At 45.5% G+C, this 22,839-nt stretch overlaps 1 protein-coding gene across 1 annotated transcript; it reads right to left on the bottom strand.

Moving 5' to 3' along the window:
• Positions 1 to 17,875: 17,875 nt before the first annotated feature.
• LOC114624872 (proteasome subunit beta type-3-like) lies at positions 17,876 to 22,248 on the bottom strand. Its single transcript, XM_028771988.1, has 4 exons — positions 22,234 to 22,248; positions 22,040 to 22,126; positions 21,355 to 21,416; positions 17,876 to 18,566 (listed from the first exon to the last, which is right to left on the bottom strand). The coding sequence occupies exons 1-4, from the start codon at positions 22,246 to 22,248 to the stop codon at positions 17,876 to 17,878; spliced, it is 855 nt and encodes a 284-aa protein (XP_028627821.1).
• Positions 22,249 to 22,839: the final 591 nt, after the last annotated feature.

Below are 22,839 nucleotides of genomic sequence, written 5' to 3' on the forward strand. Positions count from 1 at the left end.
TTCTTTTCTTTTCTTTTCTTTTCTTTTCTTCTCTTCTCTTTTCTTTTCTTTTCTTTTCTTTTCTTTTTGGTTTTTCGAGACAGGGTTTCTCTGTATAGCCCTGGCTGTCCTGGAACTCACTCTGTAGACCAGGCTGGCCTCTACCTCAGAAATCCGCCTGCCTCTGCCTCCAAAGTGCTGGAATTAAAGGCGTGTACCACCACTGCCCGGCTGAGAATGGAGTTTCAAGTTGTACCCTCGAGGAAGAATTGTGTACCACAGGTGTAGAGAAATGCAAACCTGAATTTTATTTTTCAACGTAGGGATTTGAGTGAGTCTCTAACTTTCAGAGCAGCTCAGTACGGAAACAGGACACAAGATCACTGTTTATAATGGCGGCATGACTATTGAAGAGTACCCAGTGCTGAAACCCCATGTCTGAAATCAAGGTAACTAACAGTTGACACTTCCCTTTCCCACACTCTCACATTCTCTCCCCCACCCTCACCCCCCTATTATCTCTATGTAGACCAGACTAGCCTCAAACTCACGGACTTCCGTCAGCCTCTGCCTCCGGACACTCTCGGTTCCAGCTCTGTTGAAGAGTTGACTCATGTAAGTGGATTGTGTTGCCCAGCTGCTGACTGCAAAGGCTGTTGGTGTGATCAAGACTGTAACAGCAGCGACACCACAGAAAGGCTGTTTCTTTCTTCTTTCAGCAGACGTACTTATTGATAATGTTTATTAAATTCTGTTCTTGTGTCGGAGAACACGCTGGATGCTACCAGTATGTGTTAAAGCGAGATAACCATAGTGGACATTATAAACGGGTCTTGCTGGTGCAGGAGCTCTCTCTGCCTAGGCATAACTATCTCCTGTAGAGGGTAGCTCTGTGCCTTTTTGTGTGTGTACCATCTTAAGACCCCCCCCCCCGAAGCCAAAACTATCTACGTGTCCCAGTTGTGAGACTCTCAGAAAGCTCTCCGTTCTGGCAGCTTATATCATGGCTTAGCCTACTACAAAGTAAAATGTAGGCTGCTGTTCAAAAATCACGGGAAGCTACAGAATAGAAATCAATCAATCATCCCCCTCCCCCCCATACCTCCCTCCCTCATCAGTCTACAGTACAATTAAGACCTTATTATTACAACGTTACTATTTGTCTCTTACTTGCAGAGTGCTGGATTTGTAAGTACAAGCACACGTACCTAGTTCAGGGCACAGGTTGCCAGCTGAGACAGGAAGATTGCTTGTCTGAGGAATGACAGGAAAGGGTTTGTGTTTGCTCACACTTTCCTAGAACAACAGCATCAGCCTTCTGCTCTCAAAGAAAGTTCTGGTTTAGCAGAAAGTATGGCATCTGGAGGCTCCATGTGGGCCTGCTCCTCAGTTACGTGTGGGGTGTGCTTGACTGCGTCTTGCTGAAGTCCAGTCCAGTCATGACCACTAGAGTTACATGATCACCGGGCATCATGAAGGGGGAAGGAATGGCCGCCCACCTATCAAGCTGCTTCTTTGCTATGTGCACGTGACCAAGTTCAAATTGGGAGACAACATATAAGAGACACCAGAGCACTAAACCAAGCCCAGGACCACGGAGCCACAGCTATATGCCAGTGCCCAGTGACCTGCATTAAACCAGCCCTAGTTTCCAGACCAAAGGTTCCTTGAGGGACAGAATTACCCACAGTGGAGTCATCAAGGGGGTGCACACAGTAGGCTGTACTTAGTGTATTGGTGAAAAACAGGAGAATCAAAATAGCTTTGTGATGTTGACTGCTCACACTGTGGGGAACGAGGAGGGTTTGACTGGGTGATTGGAAGAGGCAGCTCTGGGTTATTGATGAGGGTGGCTTTAGGTGATTGGATGAGGCAGCTCTGGGTTATTGATAAGGTTAGTTCTGGGTGTTTGAATGAGGCAGCTCTGGGTTATTGATGAGGGTGGCTCTAGGCAATTGGCTGAGGCAGCTCTGGGTTATTGGATGACGGTAGTTCTGAGTGATTGATGAGGGTAGTTCTGGGTGATTGAATGAGGCAGCTCTGGGTTATTGATGAGGGTGGCTCTAGGCAACTGGATGAGGCAGCTCTGGGTTATTGATGAGGGTGGCTCTAGGCAATTGGATGAGGCAGCTCTGGGCTATTGATTAGAGTAGTTCTGGGTGATTGATGAGAGTGGTTCTATGTTATTGGATGACAGTGGCACTCTAGAAGGTAAGTCTGGAAATGCTCCTGTATCTCCATGTCTCCTTTCATTTTTTCTCTGATGTTTATCTTAGGTGCCTGATGATAGTGAACATTTTAATTTTTCCATGAAAAGAGAGATTTTTGTTCATGTGTATAACACAAACTGAGAAAGAAACTGTAACAAAATGAGGCTATTACTTAAAATTATGCAGTAATTTTGTTTTATCTTTAAAATTCTAAGCAGTTCTATGACATACCAGGAGATATATTGTATTCTAAGAATCTGAATTTCTGTCTAAGTGCCTGTCCTATGGGGTAGAAGTTGCATAAACTCTTTTGTTTACGGACATCTAATAAAAAAATAATAATTAACATTAGCGTAAGAATGAAGACTGGTCAGGGACACAAGTAAATATTAAATCAAAATATAATTGCATGAAAGCTATCAGATAACTAAGTTCTCCTTACTTCCAGGGGCATCTCTGCCAAGCACAGACAGAAAGGAAGGCATGTAGCCTAGGTGGGGGCCCCATTGCACCCATATTTGTGATTTGGCCCTTCTCTGTTCTGTACTAGAGAGGAGACCCCTGGCAGGTTTTGTTGTGAGCATTCAGCAACACAGCACACGACAAAGCTTTGTTTATTGAAAGTGCACAATTTCTCGGGGATCTGTAATTATTAATTCCATTAGAATATGAGGCACCTACAAGCAGACGTAGGTTTTTCCCAGACCTGCTCTAAAAAGGAAATGTTCTGTTCACTGAAATGACAAATTGCCTTTGATTTCCCCCTGGCTTCGGATGTTCCATAAGGTTCTTTTTCCATCTGCCCCAGAGATGATGCCGTAAGATACATGACTCTCCTCCAGAATGTGACTCAGGGATCCAGATTCTTCTCACTCTCCATATGCAGCCTCCATAAGCGTAGCATAAAAATGGACAGGGCAGATGGTCTGTCAGGGATTTATGTGGTCCGCTCTGGAGAATGTGTCGGTAATCTCTGTTTATACTCCAGGCTCAGAACACATCGGATGGTTTCCACTTACTGCCAGAGACCGAAGCAGAACTCAGTGTGTTCAAGAAAGAAGGAAAGAATCTGGAAAGAATGTGTCTAGTCTCTTCCACAGTTCAGAAAGAAAATGGCAGTATTCTAGAAACCATTTTTGTTTTACTTCCTTATAAACCAGATCTGGCCAAAGGAAGCCCATGGAGCCAATGCCCCTTCAAGTGGTGATACCCCTGCACTGAGTCAAGGCTATACCAGGCTGGGTAATAACCTGTTTACAGTTGGGCTAGTCTTTATGCACACAGGATTTAAATGTATTGATTAAATTTAGTAGTGTCTGTGATATATATTTGGGAGGATGCTGGGCCTCATTCTGAGGCCAGGAGAAGAACAAGACTGATGGTGATAGCTAAGGAAAGAGAAGAAAAGCAAGGGGAGAGGGGAGAGGAGGGAGGAGGGGGAAAGAGAGAGAGGGTGGAAGAGAGAGGGAAGGAGAAGGAGGGAGAGGGAGAGATGGAGAGAGGGTGGATGGAAGGGAGAGAGGAGAGTGAGGGTTTCTATTCCTGCACAAACATCATGACCAAGAAGCAAGCTGGGGAGGAAAGGGTTTATTGAGCTTACACTTCCTCATTGTTGTTCATCACCAAAGGAAGTAGGGACTGGAACTCACACAGGGCAGGAAGCAGGAGTTGAAGCAGAGGCCATGGAGGGATGTCACTTACTGACTTGCTTCCCCTGGCTTGCTCAGCTTGCTTTCTTATAGAACCCAGGACCACCAGCCCAGGGATGGCACCACCCACAATGGGCTGGGCCCTCCCCTCTTGACCACTAATTGAGAAAATGTCTTACAGTTGGATCTCATGGTGGCATTTCCTCAATGGAGTTGACACACAGAACCAGCCAGGACAGAGGGAAAAGGAGAGATGAAGAGAGGGGAGGAGGGGAGAGGAACAGGGAGAGGGAGAGAAGGTGGGAGGGAGGGGAAGGGAGAAGAGGGAAAGAGGGAGGAGAGGAAAGGGACAGAGAGGGGAAGAAGAAAGCCAGAGGGGAGGAGAGGGGGAGAGAAGGGCAAGGGGGAGAGAAAGAGGAAGGGAGAGAGGAGAGAGATTTGTCAAGACCTGACCCTTTATCCCAACCTCAGCTTCAGAAACTATAAAAAGTAGGGGAAGTTAATATTAGCCAACATAAAGTCTTGGGGATATACTTAAGTGCTGAGTTGTGAGGTTTGACCACAGTACCGAGGGTACACGATTTCAGTCCATCAGCTGAATTGATCCTATTTTCTTTGGACCACACTGTGGTTTGCATTAAAAATCTAAACCAACATGCAAGATTTCTGCAGAATTTCTTTCCCCTAAGCTTCCTTTGGGCAAAATTTGGCAACAACACTCTCAACTCACTGCCGTGGTAGTGACCACTGAAGCCAAACGGAGGCCGGTCCCTGGAGCTGGGTATCCCGCTAGGCTGCCACGGACCCACCACTGTCCGCTGAGGCTCCACTGGGAAATTTGCTATTGATTTCTAGCAAATTATCAGGTAACGACATCACTATTTGTCATCTCCAACTCATAAAATATTTCTCTATAGTGTATGCTTATTAAAATTAAGAAATGAAAACTAGAACTAACAAATCTCAGGCCTAACAAAATATGGGAGGTGGCTGTAACCCTAGGGCTGGGGGTGCGAAACTGTTGTAAAAACAAAACAAAAACCTCACAGAACTCGTGATAGCCTTCTATTATTACCTTGGTCTGGTAGGCATGTTTTTAAAACTTAGTTATAACGCACGGGTAAATTTTATACATAATAACCGTAGAAGTCAATGAGTTTTGTAAATGTACTGCATTGTACAGCGGTTGTCACAACACTGCTTTTATAATGTTTCCGTCTCTTCCGGAAACCGCCTCACATCCGTGTTCTAGTTATCCCTTACCTCTTGTCCCCAGCATCCACTGGTTCCTGATTCTTTTCTACTCATTGCTCATCAGTTCTTAGATTGTGCTGTGAGAGCCACAGGTGTTCCGAGAATAACAGCGTGCAGCCCGGTGTAGAAGGAGTGGACCGGAAGTCCTTTGGCAGCACGTGGAGAAGGAAGCTGATGCTAAGAGAGAAGCTGCCTGCAGGGGATTGTGGCGTGTGAGCCTCCCTCTTCCGCTCGTACAATTCCTCCTCGTAGACCGCAGCCCTGCTCCTCGCTCACAGTCCGACTGACTTCTTCTCGTGCTCAACTCTTTGCTTTGACCCGCTTATTAGACTCAACCCAAGCGTCTACTCCTTAACTGTCCAACACATAGACTCTAAGCCATTAAGGCCAATGGGTAATGGCTTCGTGGGGAAAAGGTGCTCACTGCTGAGCCTGACCACGTGAGTCCCTCCCAAGAAGTCACATGATGGAAGAAGAGAACAAGCTGTCCTTCAGCCTCCGTGTGGGGTCCACGTAAATGTAAATCCCTCCCCCACATTAAATAAAATTTTTATAATAAATAAATAAGCAACCGAATAGATAATTTTTTAAGTTAAAAAATAGTAATGATGACACACGCGCATGCATACACACACACACACACACACACACACACACACACACACACACGGGTTTAATCCCAGTAACTGGGGAGCAGAGGCTGGTGGATCTTTGTAAGTTCAAAGCCACCCTGGGGTACATAGTGAGTTCCAAGCCAGCCAGGGTTGCATAGAGAGACTGTCTTCAAAGTGTGTGTGTGGGGGGGGGAGGGAATTTAAAAAGTGCTATTAAGTTTTACCTTTGGATTCTTTGTTTAAAAACAAACAAGCAAAAACCAACAACAACTTAATCCTCTGTCTTTTCTACCGGTATTCGGAGAAACTTGTAGAAGAATAAACGTCGCTTGTGAATAGTGCTTAAGGATTGTTATTTGGTGGATGACTCTTTAGCTTAATATGCAATACCCATAAGATGAGTTTGGCAGAGTCGGTGTGGAGAGGACTTAGAAGGGATTTTGTTTGTTTGTTTTTATAATCATTGACGCTAAAGTCATTGAACCAGCTCAACACAAGAGGCTTAGACGCTTGCTTAGCATTTTAATGCTGAATGAGCTCAACTATTTAATTTATTACTTAAACAAGGACATCAGGGACAAACTAGGAGCAGTATTGTTGTTTGCTATTTTTCTATTACTTTGGGGGTTTGTGGGGCCCCCCAATCCTGTGGCTTTGTGTATTTTACACATGCCTCCACTGATTCTCTCCTCCCTTCCTCTCTCCCTCCCTTCCTCTCTCCCTCCCTCCCTCTCCTTCCCCATCCTGCTCTTCCTCCTACCTCTCCATTCCTCCTTCATCTTTCCTTTCCCCCTTTTCCCTGTCTCCATCCTCTTCCTCTTTCCCCTTCGTCTCTCCCTCGCTGCCTTCCCCTCCATCTATCTCCCCGACACATCGCTGTCCTTCTTCTGTGCCGTGGTCTGTTTAGTCGTTGGTCTCCAGTTAGCGCTTACAGAACAGCATCTTCGAAACTCAGGGATGCTTTTTAAAGTGCTAGCCTCACTAGCTTCCTTTACAGAGCGGGATCAAGACCGTGCTGAGGGTTCACTATGGGATACTTGACACATGTGAGCAGACTCTACCTTCCCAAATAAATGCATGTGCTAATTTTAAAAGTGCCTTAAAAATATTATATACTCCAAACAGACATGGGAACATTTTAGAACACACAGAAAAGCCGTACCACACAGTCTATCTCTTATTTATCCAGGTGGAATTTGCTTATCAGTGGTCACATATCAGGAAAGCACCAAAATATTCTAATGCTCTGTGAATCCACTCAGAGGATATAATTCACCCTCTTTCAAATAATTGGGTTTTTTTCCTCCTCCAAATACAAGGATAACACTTGAAAAACCTACAGACTCCTTCTCTGGGAACCCAGTTGGAGAAAGCATCACTTTAGAGAGCAGTTTTCCGCTCTTCACATGTTTGTGTAGCTCGATCTCATCAGATATTTTCCATCAAGTCACTGTGATTGAGATCTTGAAAAATGTTTTCAAAATAAGTAAGCACTCTTCCTGGGGGTGGGGGGTAGATTATCTAGCCATTGATTGTGTCCTCTGGCCGCAAAGAGGCTGTCCCCCAGCCCCTGGCTTTCCTGCTGCCAGATATTCATTAATTAGTCTGAGGTTTCCTCCGTGTTTCGTTTACAAAGCCACTTAAACCCACGCACCCATTTAACATATTTATGACCCCAGTTTTCTTTCTGTCCTCTGAGACTGTACCGCGATTGTTCTCTCGACCAGGGACTGCAGAGAGCTTCCCTGCTGAAAAGAGCCAACATAAAGAAGGAAGTGAATGTGTGCGGGGTTGAATACCTTCAACAAAACGACTGGGTGCAGTTTGGCCCCTGCACCCCCCCTCCCGGGGTCACGTTAATTGAGTGGCGCCTCAACCTCTATGGAGTGTGTGGGAGACTATTAACTCTTAACAGCGTTCCATCTCAGGTTATTTATGTATTACTTAAATGATTAGTTATTGCTACTTTGAATTTAATATTCCCCCCGGGGATCAAGATGGCAGCGTCAGGTTACAGAAAAATCTACAAGTTATTTTTAAAACTGTAATTGACGCTTTATGGGAGTCATAAAATTTTTCTGAACAAATAACTTACCATTAGTCAGAACCCTGAGCAGGAGATCCGTTCGATTAAGGGCACGGCGAAACAGTGATGTGCCCATGTGCGTTCGTTGTCTGTGTGTGCTCAGGAGGGATGGGTAGGAAGCAGAGGCAGCCCCATAGAGGGCTCTTCTGTTTACCTGGGCCCCTATGTAAACCACCTTTGAGTCAGAGGGACTTGGGATGAGGGAGACCTGTATCCAACAGATACATGATTGGTGGACACTCAGTCCCTCATCTTTTGATCTTTCCTCTTCTCCAGTTATCTTCTGTGTGGAGATCACACTCCCAAGCCTAGCTGACTCAGCAGAGCACCCGGTTCAATGCTGCACCACTGTGGACTACTACTCCCAATCACAAGTGCTATGGGCGTGTACCACCAACAGGTGTGGACCAGTCTACTCCCCCATCCAGCATGGCTTAGTGTTTCTGACAATGCACCGCTCCGGCAACAAAATCCCATCATTCTCTAGCCATATCTGATGATTTTCTGTTACCTAAGATGCCACAGCAGATGTCGCCCAAACTCCCCCAAAATGGAGATACTTTTCACGTCCATCACTCTGGGTGTTCCCTGTATCAAAATGAACTGATTTCTGGATGCAAGTCAAATGTTCGACTTACATCTCTGTCCAAGTCATCCACACACTCTGAAGAGGCAGAAACGTCCAGCTTACACTGGACAATGCTGAGTGGGCGGTTCACTGGTGTCACTGTCTCCCACCTTACCACTCTATAGATTAAAGATACTCTCAACAAGCCTCCTGAATGCCCAGAGTGTATCTTCAGGAGAATTCAAGACAAGACAAGTGCTTTCTTTGTCTGCATTCTTCTTCTTGGCCATACTGACCCCCAGGATTCACCCACCAGTCAACAGAGCACCAGTGTGGTCCTAAAACTTCGACTTTTCCCAGGTAGCTTTGACTTCAAGTCCCCATCCAGTAGCTAGGAGGTGATTTTAAAAATATATTATTATTAAAAATCCATACAGTATATTCTGATCATGGTATCCCTTCCCCTACCCCCCCCTCTGTCTTTAGAAAACAAGCATGCAAAACAAACAACATCAACTATAATAACATTGAAAAGGCATAAGAAACACAAGGAAACGCAAAAACAAAACCCATGGAAACAGAAAATTGGAAACCATAATATACAAGCAAAAGACCAGTAGGATTAAAGCAAACAAACAAACAAACAAACAAAAACAAACAAATAAAGTCCTAACAAAGCAATGAGACAAAAAAAATTCACAAAAACACCACTGAGTTTATTTTGCCTTGGCCTTCTACTTCTGGGCATGGGGCTTCCCCTCAAGTGTATAGTCTGTGAAACTCCATTGGAGAAAAAGAACTTTTTCTTTAGCAGTTGGAGATAGCTTCTTGGTTAGAGATGGGAGGCCATGTCCACCTCTGTCTCTCTGCCCTGGGATCCCATCTGGCTTGAACCTGTTGCAGGCTGTGTGCATGCTGCCACAGTCTCTGTGAGTTTGTAGACGTGTCAGTCTTGCTCTGTTTGGAAGAGGGTTTTCTTGCTGTCCTCCATCTCCGCTGGCTCTTACATTCTGTCTGCCTTCTCCTTAGCAGAGCTCCCTGAACCCCAAGGAGAAGAAATTGGTGGGACACCCTATTCAGGACTGAGTGCTCCAGTGTCTCTCCTTCCCCCCACAGCCAGTTCTGGTTTTCAGCATTAGTTCCCATCTACTGAAGGAAGAGACTTCTTTGATAATAACTGAGACACAGATCTATGGGTATAGCAGAATGTCATTAAGAGTCATTTCATTGCTATATTCCTTCAGCAGAGCAATAGTATTTGTTTTTGCCCATAGGTGCATGGCCTATATAGTCTCAGATTCTTGGCCACTTGGGAAGTATCAGGCATGATATCTGTCTTGTGAAGTGAGCCTTAAATTCATCTAGATAGTTGTTGGTTTCTCCTGAATTTGTGTCACAATTGCAATAACACATCATGCAGGCAGGTCATTGCTGTAGATTGCTGGGTTTGTAGCTGGGTTGCTGGTTACCTTTGTAGGAGGTGTTTGGTAGGACAGTTGCAGTAGCTACAGGTGAGAGAGGAATGCAAATCCTGGCCCTGGCACTTTTGGAGATAATTCTGCCACCTCCTGAGTGGAGCCCTTTACCCCACTCACCATGGACATTTGGAGGCAAGCAAGTCATACAAAAGAATGTTCAGGAAAAGCGTCCATCAGGAAAAGCATACATTGTATGTTTTTCATTGAATAGAAGGCATGATAGTTTAGAATTTGCTGGGTCTGATCTTCCCAAAATACTAACAGTTAAAAGGGACCACAGAGAGCTGAGTACATAGAACCAGGCATAGGTGTATTGGCCTGGAAATAAGGAGCATGGTGGGCGGATGGGGGGAGGAGGTTACAGTACATGAGCCTGATGACATGGGTACAGGGGAATCCTAAAGGTCACCTCAGATGCTTGGCTTCTTCTTTCTTCAGCACACAGAGCAGACGCCTGCTATCATCTCCTGTAAAAAGAAAAGGGTTATTTTGGTTCACAGTCTCACTGAGGTAAGGGTCTATGACAGAGTAAAACTGCTCACCTCGTGGTTGGGAGGCAGAAAAAGAAGCAGAGGAAAGGGTTTCCATCCTACTGTCTTCTATAAGGGCATATCTCAACTCCCTTAACATTTCCCATCTCTTAAAGGTTCTACCTCCTCCCAGTTGATCATGCCTTAAACACTTGGGTTTTTGAGGGGACTTTAAGACTCACGCTATAGCTGTATGTCATGAAGAAAGGGTGAGAAAGAAAGGTTGTAGGACTGTTTCACTGTCTTTAAATGTCTTTAGACTTGGGGAGATGGCTCCATGTTTTACCTGCATTAAATGTCTTTAGACCCGGGACAATGGCCCCATGGATAACGCACAAACCTGAGGATTTCTATTTGAATCACCAGAGCCCTAGCAAAACCAGGAATTGTAGTGCATAGTTGTCCTCCCCAGGGCTCCCCTGTGAGATGGGAGCTTGTCCTGGGTTCATTTTTGCTGCTGTGACAACACTCCAACAGAAGTAGCTTAGGAGAGAAAATGTTTATTTTAGTTCATTATTCCACATTCTAAGTTTAGTTCATTGTTTTGTTGGGGTGTAAAGGTGGGAGGAACCTGAAGCAGTGTATCATATTATATCCATACTCAGAAGCAGGAAGAAATGAATTAATGTATTCATCCTTACAACTCAGCCCACCTTTGCCGCTCTTATACAATCTAGGACCTAAACCTAGGGTAGGTGCCACCCACAGTGGGCTGGATCTCCTTCCTGCATCAATTGACATGATCAAGGCAATTGCCACAGACACGCCCAACCTGATGAAACTCCCACATTGACAGTCTCGTCCCAAGTGATTTACATTGTGTCAAGTTGTTACATTGTACCAAGTTGACAATTGAAACTATCACAGAGATGAAGACAGAAGAATCTCCAGAAATTCAAGTGCCACCTGGCTTAGTGTATAACAAGCAAAGGGAGAGTCTGTCTCAAAGAAAGCAGATGATAAGGACTGCCTTAGTCAGGGTTTCTATTGCTATAATAAAGCACTATGACCAAAGCAACGTGGGGAGGAAAGGGTTTATTTGGCTCACACTTCCACTTCACTGTCTGTCATCAAAGGAAGTCAGGACAGGAACTCAAATGGGACAGGAATCTGGAGGCAGGAGCTGATGCAGAGGCCATGGAGGGGTGCTGCTTGCTGGCTTGCTCCCATGGCTTGCTCAACCTGCTTTCTTACAGAACCCAGGACCATCAGCCCAGAGATTACTCCACCCACAAGGGAGGAGGGCTGGGCCCTCCCCTATCAATCACTAATTAAGAAAATGCCCTACAGGCTTGCCAACAACCTGATATTATGGAGGCATTTTCTTAACTGAGGCTCCCTCCTTTCAGATGACTCTAGCCCATGTCAAGTTGATACTAAGCCCTGCAGCATCAGAGACCCTCCACTTACTTGTACTGTGTGGCATATATGAACACACACACACACACACACACACACACACAGAGAGAGAGAGAGAGAGAGAGTCTTTAAAGCTCATTGTCCTCAGTGCCCAAGACTAATACTTTAACATTGTCTTTGACTTTCCTCTTGGATGATTGATTTATCATCCCATCCACCTCAAACTTGCACACATTTCCCTGGCTTTATTCACTCCTTTCCTTCAGAATTACAATGAATGAAGTCTTCTCCTCCGTGTTCCCTGCCTGGGCTGCATTTCCCATTCCTCTCCTGACCAGACCCTCAGGGTTGCTTACACTATGGAGATACTCATCTCTAAGTAGAATCTCCTGATATCCATATGGTTCTGTACTAATGATTTTCTCGGAAGCAAGTCCAAGGGTGAAGTTAATGCAGCCTTTACCAAAGCCTAGTAAAGGTACCAATGAACTACGTACAGTAGCCTAACACCATCTTTAGAAACAAATGTCCTTTGAAAAGAACAGCAAGAGGCTTGGAATCTGCAAAGTGCTGGCTACAAGCCTGGTTCTCCTGTTCCCCTCTGCTCAATGCCCCCCCCCGTAGCCCAACTGTCTTCTCAAAAGTATCTTCCCAACAGTTAGTCTTCCGTGGCTGGTTATTGAGGATTCCACTGAGCAGATCCCCACTGATCCCAATCCCAATACCTGGTGATTTTTAGAGGCTGGCAAGCGAAATTCATGATGGTTAATTTTATAAATCAAGTTAGCTATGCCACAGTTCCTAACACAGTGTAGGTATTGCTGGAAAGGTCATTTTAAATTATGGTTAATATTTAAATCAGTAGACTTTGAGCAAGGAGTACTGTCCTCTATGGTGTGAGGAGGCTTCATACAACCACTTGAGCATCTTAACAGAATAAAATGAGGTATCGTAGTCTCCATTTACCTTTGAGAGACGCACCCCAAGATTCCAGTGGATGCCCCAAGTCTTGAATCATACCAATCCTTATATATACCGTTTTCCCCTTCCGTCTATGATTTTGATATGTAAATTAGACACTGTGATAAATTAATGTCTAATAATAAAATATTGAAATAAAGTTTATGTGAATATGGTCTCTCTCTTTCAAATTATCTTCTGCTCAGCCATCACCCAGGCTTCGTGGGATGATGTGAGGTGGGTCTGAAGAGTTGGCTGGAGCAACTAAAACTGTGGATAATAAAGCCAAGGCTAAGATGTGTTCTTGTGGATGTTATTTGAAAGACTCTAGAGAAACCTGTATTCAAAAGAAAGGAAGACAGACTGAGGCAGGCAAGCATAGGGAGTTTAGCAGCCTGGAACTCCACTTGGTGTGGGCTTTGCACACTCTCCTAGTCTTATGATGCACTTGGCAATCTGAGACCCTTACCTGCATGTACTTACTATGCACACAGTCCTCTCTTAACAATAAAATAACTTTCTCCTCTTCTCAATAGCCACAAAATAGAGGCAGTTTGCACTCATACCTATTCCTAACCGTATCTGGGTATGGAAGATGGGGCACTGATCTGGCCCAAACTAGTTTTGGGTGTACATGCAATTAGGTGAAGTGTGTCCTCAAAGTGAGCTTTTAGGAAACTTTCCTATTTATCATCTTCTGCTTATTCATTAATTGGACCTGCATATGATCAAAACTGGTGCATCACAGAAAGGAGCATTTGCAGTGAACAAAGCTCTATAAAATCCAAATCTGTGAGTCAAAATTGAGAACCACCCCACAACTATGGCTCTAGTAACCAGACTTCTCCTGAGCCTATGAAAGGAAGCCTGAAACTGTGCTGAAGCCCTCGAATGCCTGACTCCAGTCATTTCAGACAGCGCACCTGACCTGGACCATTTCTTTGCTTTGGAATCAGATTCCCTTGCTATTCTGCAATCTGTGTGAGCCATCACTGCATTGTTACCGAAGAGCCAAGAACCTGGAAACACTCAGCCCTGATCCTGACCCCCTGTAACAAGAGGTCACTTTAGAGAAGGCCCTTCGGTGCCTTGATCTGTGTGAGTGTTTGGGGACCCAGGGAGCAAAGGAAAAGGATGCCACTTCCCAAATCAGCTCACATTGTTTCCTCCCAGGGCTATCACCACAGCCAGGACTGTTTGAAGTCCAGCTGAACACAGCAGTGGACTACCTCACACTCGGAACTTCATGTTCTACCTGAGATCATGTCCTGGTAGTAAACGGATAAACTGTTGTCTAACTTAACTACACCAGAGAGCTTTTTGCCACGGCGAGGTTTACGGTCAGTCAGCACTGTATTAAGATTGACCTGCAGATGTGGAAGGTAAAGGTTAAACTCCGGAAGACTGGCCTGTAAGACTGATGTCTGAATAATAGCAACCACTGGGTTCTTTGATAAAAGAAAACCACTTTCATGGGAAATCTGCTAGAAAAACAACGAAGAATCCACTTGAAATTTGGGGAGGTAGCTTAGGCAGTATGTCCCTGCCCTGCAAGTGTGAGTTTGATCCCCGGACCAGATATAGAAAATCAGTGTGGGTGCATGTGTGTGTGCGTGTGTGTGTGTGTGTGTGTGTGTGTACATGCTTATAATCTTAGCACTGGAGAGACAAAAACAGACATATCCTTGGGACTCATTGGCCTTATTGGGAAGCTCCAGGCCTGTGGGAGTCTCAACAAACAAAAGCAAACAAACAAACAAACAACAAACAAGTGCACAGCTGGAGGATCTTGAACCTAAAGTTATCCTCTGGACTCTAAAAGCCTGTAAACACGCACGCACACGCACATGCACGTATGCACCGATCAATTCAAAATACCTTGGGGAGGAAATCCCGTGACAATATCTTCTGTACCTTATTGTGTGTAACAACCGTTCTCTCGGCAAACAAAGCTACTACTTAGTTTCAAATGTCACCTTGCCACAATGTAGAACCGCTGAGTAGGAGACCCAATAGACACAGGGTCTCGAGCCCCTCAGCTGAAGTGGAAAGCCTAAAGGTGGGTGTTGACTTGCAGTAGCAGCCCAGGTAACAAAAGCTCACAGGGGAAGGAGGGTGGCTTGCCTTTTCCTCCTCCCCCCCCCCCCCCCCCCCCCGCGCCCTCTTTCTTGCCTGGTGATTTGCCTGCTGCTGCCTTCAGTGAAAATGGAACCTGCATTTACAGGGTTCCGGCACTAGTGGGGTAAAGGCAGGGGGGTGAGAGAGTTAACTGAGGATGGCACAAGTCCTTTTAAATGTCAAAGCCCACCCCAGGTGACAAGGCAGAGGTGACACCTCAAACAAGGCAGACTCCTAACTCTCCCCAGAAAGCCACCAACTGGGGCCAAGTGTTCAAACATAGGAGCCTATAGGGACCACCCTCATTCAAACCCCCGTAGACACTGTGGCAAGGCACACAGTCATATGGAGGACTCAGGAGGGTTCCAGACTCTTCTTATAGTATCTGTTTCTTGAGAATCAAATCCAGTCTGACTTGACCTACCATCAGGTGGCACTGCCCTGCTGATGAGGATGGTTCTGGTGTCCCAGTGACCTCCCTGGAATCCCTAGCTCTCACTTCACCACCCACCACGACATTGCTCCCAGAATACTTTATTGTCGTGGTCTAGAAAGATGCCGCTTGCTGGTGTGGATTGATTGAGCAGGACTTCTAACACAAATGCCCAACTCTTACCTTCATGGCCAACCTCTGGGCACACTGAGTTCTTCTGCAGGAACTCACTGCTATCAGTCCTTCCCCAAGGAGCTTACCCTCTCAGCACCAGGACCTAACTCAGTGAGCTTCATTGAAGAGAGCTGGAGTTTAATTTTTCTTTATTGCTATGCGGCAGAGTGCCACCAACAGGGTGGTTTATAAGGGTAGTCACTAATAAGTTCATATTGTGTAACTGGGATTCTCACTGGGGGTCTTACCAGTCAGTGGGAGAAACAGGCTACATTGTTTTTTCTAATTGTATGTTGAACTTATTCTACTTTGCCACACTCCCTTTGCCTTCCCTCCCCCTCTGCTTAGTCTCCTATTCCTTAGGCATGGGCAGCTGTGTTGCTACATATAATCTAGGGACCACAGACGAGAGGAAACGAGGTATCTGTCTTTCTGAGGCTGGCTGACTTCTCTTAATCTGATTATTTCTAGTTACATAGATTTTTTTCTTCAAATGACATAACTTAATTCTCTCTCTCTCTCTCTCTCTCTCTCTCTCTCTCTCTCTCTCTAGTTGTTTTGTTTTGTTTTGTTTTGGGTTTTTTTGTTTTGTTTTCGAGACAGGGTTTCTCTGTGTAGCCCTGGCTGTCCTGGAACTCACTCTAGACCAGGCTGGCCTCGAACTCAGAAATCCACCTGCCTCTGCCTCCCGAGTGCTGGGATTAAAGGCGTGCGCCACCACCGCCCAGCAATAACTTAATTCTTCTTAATGTTTGAAAAAAAAATGCGTCGTGGGGGCTATAGAGATGGCTCGGTAGTCACGAGTGCTGGCTGCTCTTGCAGAGGACCAGGGTTCAGTTCCCAGGATGCACGGGGTGGCTCACAACCATCCTAAACTCTCGTTCTGGGGTATCTGATGCCCTCTTCTGACCATCAAGGTCACCAGATATGCTTAATGTTAGCACTGTTAGCAGCCCTTCTAAGCTCCACCCAACAGTTACCTAGCAACAGCGAGGTAGGCCTGGCTTGCTATAAAAGGGAATATTTGGCCTCTCTCTCTCTCTCTCTCTATCTCTATATATATATATATATATATATATATATGAGTTGTTTGTTTATTTTATGAGTACACTGTAGTTGTCTTCATGAACACCTGAAGAGAGCCTCGAATCCCATTATGGTTGGTTGTAAGCCACCATGTGGTTGCTGAGAATTGAACTCAGGACCTCTGGAAGAGTAGTCAATGTTCTTAACTGCTGAGCCATCTCCCCAGCCCAGGGATATATGCTTAATAGGAAATAATAACCATCACCCCCTTTAAAGGTACTAAGAGGGCTATAGGGTGCCTTGGGTTGCATGCTGTAGTGAGGGAGCTGCTCCATTGTAATTTCAGAATCAGGGATATGGAATCTTTATCTGAGTCTCAGCTAAGGTTGGTCAATTTACTGGATTAGGTTTACTAAGGGTTCTTCCCTTTCCTCTGGTCAGCTTTGGTCTGTGATATAACTGATGCTTGAGAGTGCTATTTCATGACAGTCACAGGTCAAGCATTGTGGCTTTAGTGTCCCTAAATGCTTATCATGGGAGCTTTTGTCTCCAGTGTGGTGACAGAGCCTTGAAGGGGTGGGGCCAGATGGAAGGAAATTCAGTCTTCACGAATGAGATGGGTATGGTTCTTGCTAAACCTTCTTAAATAATGAAAGAGCTAATTACTGCAAAAAGAGCAAATGTGGCCCCTGAGTTCCTTGCTTCCTGGCCTGCCATGTGTGGCCATACCTGAATAACAAAAAAAATCTATATTTTTAAAAAGTTTCCAGATGTGCAGGGGTGAGGGTGGCATTTCCTGGTCTGCTTCTTTGGATGTCAGGGCAAACTGCAAAGTCCCCACAAATGGTGTGTGTGTGGGGGGGGGGAGGCACAGCAGGGGTGGGGGCAGGGTGGGCTCCTGCTGCCCTCACAGTGGATACTTATCTGAGCTGGAGATCTCAAATAACAACAGAGTGATCTCCACTGATCTCAAAATGGGTCGAACTTCCAACTGTCCTCCAGGAAATGTAACACCAGAGTTCTGAAAACTGCCTTGGAAGGAAGTCCAGGACAGGGAGACAAGCAAGTGACCCAGGAGTCCTTCCTGGTCAGTTTCTGTCAGTTTCCTTTGACTTGCTTGCTAGCACTTTCAGAACTGTGTTCATGATAGTGTGTGCTCCAAGAATGGCCTTGTTGTGCCATAAGTGTGTAACTGAGTGCATGCTAATGTGTGCTCTAGTGAGGAATAGCTGGCTGCACTGGGAGGCTTCTCCTATACATTCAGGAGTGGTCAGTGCAGTCATTGTAAGAGACTGGTGTCATAATGGGGTCAGACTGAGGAAGGGGTCAGGGATTCTTTTGGTTTTTTTTTTTTGAAAGAAAGGTGATTTTATTAAAAAGAAAAACAACAAAAGGGAGATGAGACCAGAGCACAGGTTAGTCCATCCAGAGCACAGGTTAGTCCATGCGAGCCTTCAGCGTCCTGGTGGTGATCTTGTCTTTCCCAATGATGTGGACAATGACACCCATGCCTGATATGGCAGCCCGGTCCACAACACTCAGCATGGCCTGAGAAATGGTTTCAGACAGGTGCTCTGGATCCATGTTAGGTTCCCAGAGAGACTCAAGCATCCCATGGGTTTGTTCAGAGCAGGTACCACTGACTACAAAGTCATCCGTCACCATGGGACAGCCAATGAGGTCTAGAGAGCAAATGAAGGGCTTAAAGGTCTTCGGGTCCAGGCCAGCAATGACAGGCTCTGTGTAGTAGGGACCAAACCGTTTCTCATTCAAGACGTTGGCCACCCTGCTCATGAGGGTGTAAGGCTTGTTCTGCCGACCTTCCTTCAGCTCATACGGGTTCAGTTGGAACTTGAGACACCAGGAAACTGTCTGGATGTCAGTGGCCAGGCCAGCCAGGCCTATGTAGAGCCTGTCACACATCGGAGAAATCTTCTGGAAGTTTGTGGTCACCATCTGGGCCTGGATTCCAAAACGCCTGTCTGCAGCGATGGCCACACAGTTCTTTCCCTTCATGGCCATGATGGCCCCTCCACTATAGGACATAATAGACACGATTGTGATGCAGTGAGAGCCCGACTCCCACCCACTGAGTTGCCTGCAAACCGGCTCTGGCTTTCTAAGTGCCCTGGTCAGGAGTTCTTATGAGGGATTCTCACAGAAGGACTCTGACCTTTGAACTCCTTCCCCAACACATGGGCAAGAACAGACTTCACCAGACTCTAGCACTTTCAACTGGACCATGGACCCGTCCATTCCCAACACTGTGGAGAGTCAACTCAGTTCTTTATGAACATGTCATAGCGCCACAAACAGATTGCCATAGGCCACCAAGAAAAATTTCTCATTGTCTATCTCTAATAAAACAAGACAAAGATTATCTGAAAAAAAATGCTTTGTTTTATAAAAGCGTATGTTGTTATCAGTTATAGATTTCTAAAACAAAAATTTAATATTGATAGCTTATAAAGACGAGTTCTGATTTTTTTCACCCAAATCAATATGATTCGTGTGCTCAGGCTGTTATAAATGAACTATGAAGGGAAAGTGTTATTTATTGATGGCGTGTCAGCCAAGAAGATACTATTATCTACTGAAGATATGAGAGGTAACAGCACCCCAGCCCGGCTATTACCGTTATAACCCATGCTCTAAATAAGCTATGACTCTGAAGGAAAGAAATCAAGAGCTGGAAGGAGCCCTCTGTAGAAGGACAAAAGGCTGAAGAGGGAGCCCACTCGGGAGTCCAGAGCATGAGTCTGAGTCAGAGGTCAGGGTCATCTCCTGACCTCTGGATCCAGGGAATCTGTGAAACTGAGCTCTATACTTCAACATCTGAGGTCTCCATGAAAACTCTAGAAACTCTGGCTGAAGCAGATAGACTCGACCTGCTCTGGCCTCGTCCTCATACCTGATGAGCCACATACCGAGGTAGCGTCAGCACCCAGGGAAGCTGAGCACAGTCCAGCAGTCACTGTGGAATGTGTCAGGATAAACACTAAAGTATGAATGCTGTACAACATTTGATCTCATCTAAATAGTATCTCAACCAAAATGGAACCATAACCAATCCGTGGCCCCCACTGGTCCCTAGGTAAATCAAGTGTTGTGTGGTGTCAGGAAACCTGACATAGTAAGTGCGTGCAGATTAAAGGTGACTTTGTGATTTCTTTCACGTAAGACATGATTTCTGATGCTGATTATCTGTGACCTCATTTCCCCGTAACACTCTGACCCCCATCATTGAAGTGTCATGTATGACTCTGTGCTCTCCCAAGCTCTCCGGTGGACTTAATGATGCTATAAAATTGCTCCGAGTCATCATGCTAGGAGAGCCTCCTTACTGGGCTGGAGGGCTGTAGCCTGTGACGGCACTAGAAGGTGGTAGATGGATGGAAACATGTCAAGTCTCCCTTGTGGCCAGTAGGTTCTCCAGGCACAGGCTATCCTACTGAGAACTCTTCCCTCTGCCTTTTCATTCTCATTCCAAAAGAGGTTGGGGTGAGAGCTTCATAATTCTTATAATTGGGGTGAGCTTAGGAGAAAGTGCATACACCACAGAACACATTGTGAATACAGAAGTACCGCACACCACTTTCACCCCTCCTGCCCTCCTGGCCCCTCCCCCATCACCATATGCATGATGATGAAACTGAAGGCTTTATTTGCCCAGACTGTCAAATGTTCCTTAAGAGCACGATTGAAATAGACATCAGTTTCATTAACGAGAAACAATGTAGGTTTTGTTTCTTTAAAAAACAGTGCTTTTGTCTCAAGAATACCACCTGGGAACCTACATAAATGAAAGACCAATAGGGTAAAATACCCAGCAGTTTCATGAGTGAAAGCGTTCAGAATGGCAACATCAAGAAATGAGGAGTGCAAGAGCATTCTCGGAAAATTATAATGAATGGCTATGGTGATGGATTATTCTGCCTTAAAGCATAAAACCCACGGGGATTGTATCTGTGGGGAAAAAAAGCCAGAAATCAATACCCAGGAGTAAGAGCCAGGTATTTAGTTCATTCTGACATTACAGTCAAATCTATAGAGGTCCAGAAACTGAGAGGCTACCAAGGCATTTAGGTTGCTGCTCTCAGACACAGTGTAAGGGGAAATGGATTGTGAATATTTGGTGGTTGATGCTGCAATGTAGTAATTATCAAGCTGAGATCTTTTAGGGAGAAACACACACCCTATCTGTCCTTAGAGCAGCCACAGCTACTTAGATGAAGTGGTGCTCTTAAGAACATGCGTGATAAAAAAGGACACATGAGCTATGACACTCTTGAGGGCATATCCCAAGTAGGGAGGTTCACAGAGTCAGAAAGAAGACCAGCAGCTGCCAGGAATGGAACCTGGGCAGGAAGATAGCACTTACCACTTATTTTGGAGTGTGTCTAAGTTAGGGTTTTACTGCTATGAACAGACACAATGACCAAAGCAACTCTTATAAAGCACAACTTTTAATTGGGGGTTGGTTTACAGGTTCAGAGGTTCAGTCCATTATCATCAAGGCAGGAACATGGCAGCATCCAGGGAGGCATGGTGCAGGAGGAGCTGAGAGTTCTGCATCTTCATCTGAAGGCTGCTAGCAGAAGACTGACTTCCAGGCAGCTAGGATGAGGGTCTTAAAGCTCACACCCACAGTGACACACCTACTCCAACAGGGCCACACCTTCTAATAGTGCCGCTCCCTGGGCTGAGCATAGACAAACCATAACAGAGTGTCACAAAGGCTTTTCACCTAGGTGGGTGTCACGGTTACACAATATTGTAAAAACAGTAGATGCTACCGAATTTCGAACTTCAAAATGATTAGTGTTATCTCACATGGTGTGTATAACAATAGCTGTTTATCAAAATTTTAAAGTGGATTTCTGCCTGGACCCCGACCTAGTACGTTGGGATTTTACTGTGTTAAGTTTCCAGGCAAGTGCAGTGGATGGAGCATTGCCATGGCCGCTTCTTTGCCATGCTGAAAAGGAGACCCCATGAAAGCAGCATCTTACCAGGACTGCAGTGTGTGCTTGCAGCGTGTCAGTTATTGGTAGTGAACTGGTGGGCACCAGGTATGTGCCTCTTGTGACTATGCCTTCTGAGCATGAAGCCTTGCTGACAACCCTTAGGGAAAGGCTCTGCTTTAACTGCACTGTGGGCCGTGTCTGAACATCCCACAAGGCTGGGCGGGCGCTTGGCCTACAGCTTTGATTTTCCTGCAGTGTCCGCTTCTGTGTGAGGCAGGGATCAGCACTATTATTTTAGGGGAGATTGCCTCAGTGACGGTCCTGAGCTGAGATAAGAGAAGCCCGTTTTTGTTGTTGTTGTTTCTGTTTTGTTTTGTTTTTGTTTTGTTTTGAGTGCCTGGAACAAAATTTTCCGATGAGGTTTCCCCCATTTTGGAATCTCTGTCTAGACTTTCCCAGCTGGACATCCTTAATCCAGATATTGCAAATCTGAAATGTCCCAGAATTACAGCTGTCATGTTGGATTAGGAATGCTCAACCTTATTTTTATCACAACCGCTAAGGGACTGGCTGACTTAGTCTGTCTGCTGTCTTTGGACGGTCTTTTGACCCAAGCCCAATTTCTCCCACTTACATTCATTGGCGTTGGGGAGATGAAGGGGCCTGCAAACACTGAGAGCAGTTCAAAGGTAACTCCATTTAACCAGCTGCTGGTGAGGCCCTGGAAATACAAAAGGCTCCAAAGTGTTAAAGCCCATGGCCACAGGGACACAAAATGACACAAAGGACAACACCAAAGAGAAGAGAGGACAGCCAGGGACTCCGCACCTCGGACTCATTCATCCTGTCCAGAGGTGAAGTGTACTAGCAAGAAAAAAATGCTTGCTTTGGCTAAGGAGGTCTTAAAGATAATACGACCCTTTGCTCCATTGGTTGTATCAGTTTACAAAGAATTTCTGGCCTGAGGTTTTTCCCTTAGGACACTGTGACTAATAATTTTAGGACCATCGCTCCAAAACATCTATTTTTTTTTTTTTTTGGCGGGGAATTTGTCCAAAATTGAAAAGGGAAGTGTATGCACATTAGGATGAGGTTTTTACCTTTTGTTCTTAGAAATATGGAAAATGAGAGCGGATCAAAAGGCCTGGTAATACCACTTCTCCTTTCAAAACATCTCTCACTCGGGAGGTCTCACGTTTCCTCAGGGTGTGAAATGCCTTATATTTCCTCAGCTTTCTTTTTTTTTCTCTCTCTCTCTTTCCACAATGACTGCAAGTGCAGGAACGTGAATAAAGCCCTTCCCCACCACACACAGCCATCTCCCCCCTCCACCGCCAGCTCTCAGGGCCCTGACCTCCCTGGTGCCCCTAAGGGCCTGGTGCCTGTCTAGCCTGGCCCGGCAGCTGCCCGGTGCTGGGGAAGGGAAAAGTCCAA

This window comes from Grammomys surdaster, unplaced genomic scaffold (assembly GCF_004785775.1).
Source record: "Grammomys surdaster isolate TR1022 unplaced genomic scaffold, NIH_TR_1.0 211, whole genome shotgun sequence".
Lineage (NCBI taxonomy): Eukaryota > Metazoa > Chordata > Mammalia > Rodentia > Muridae > Grammomys > Grammomys surdaster.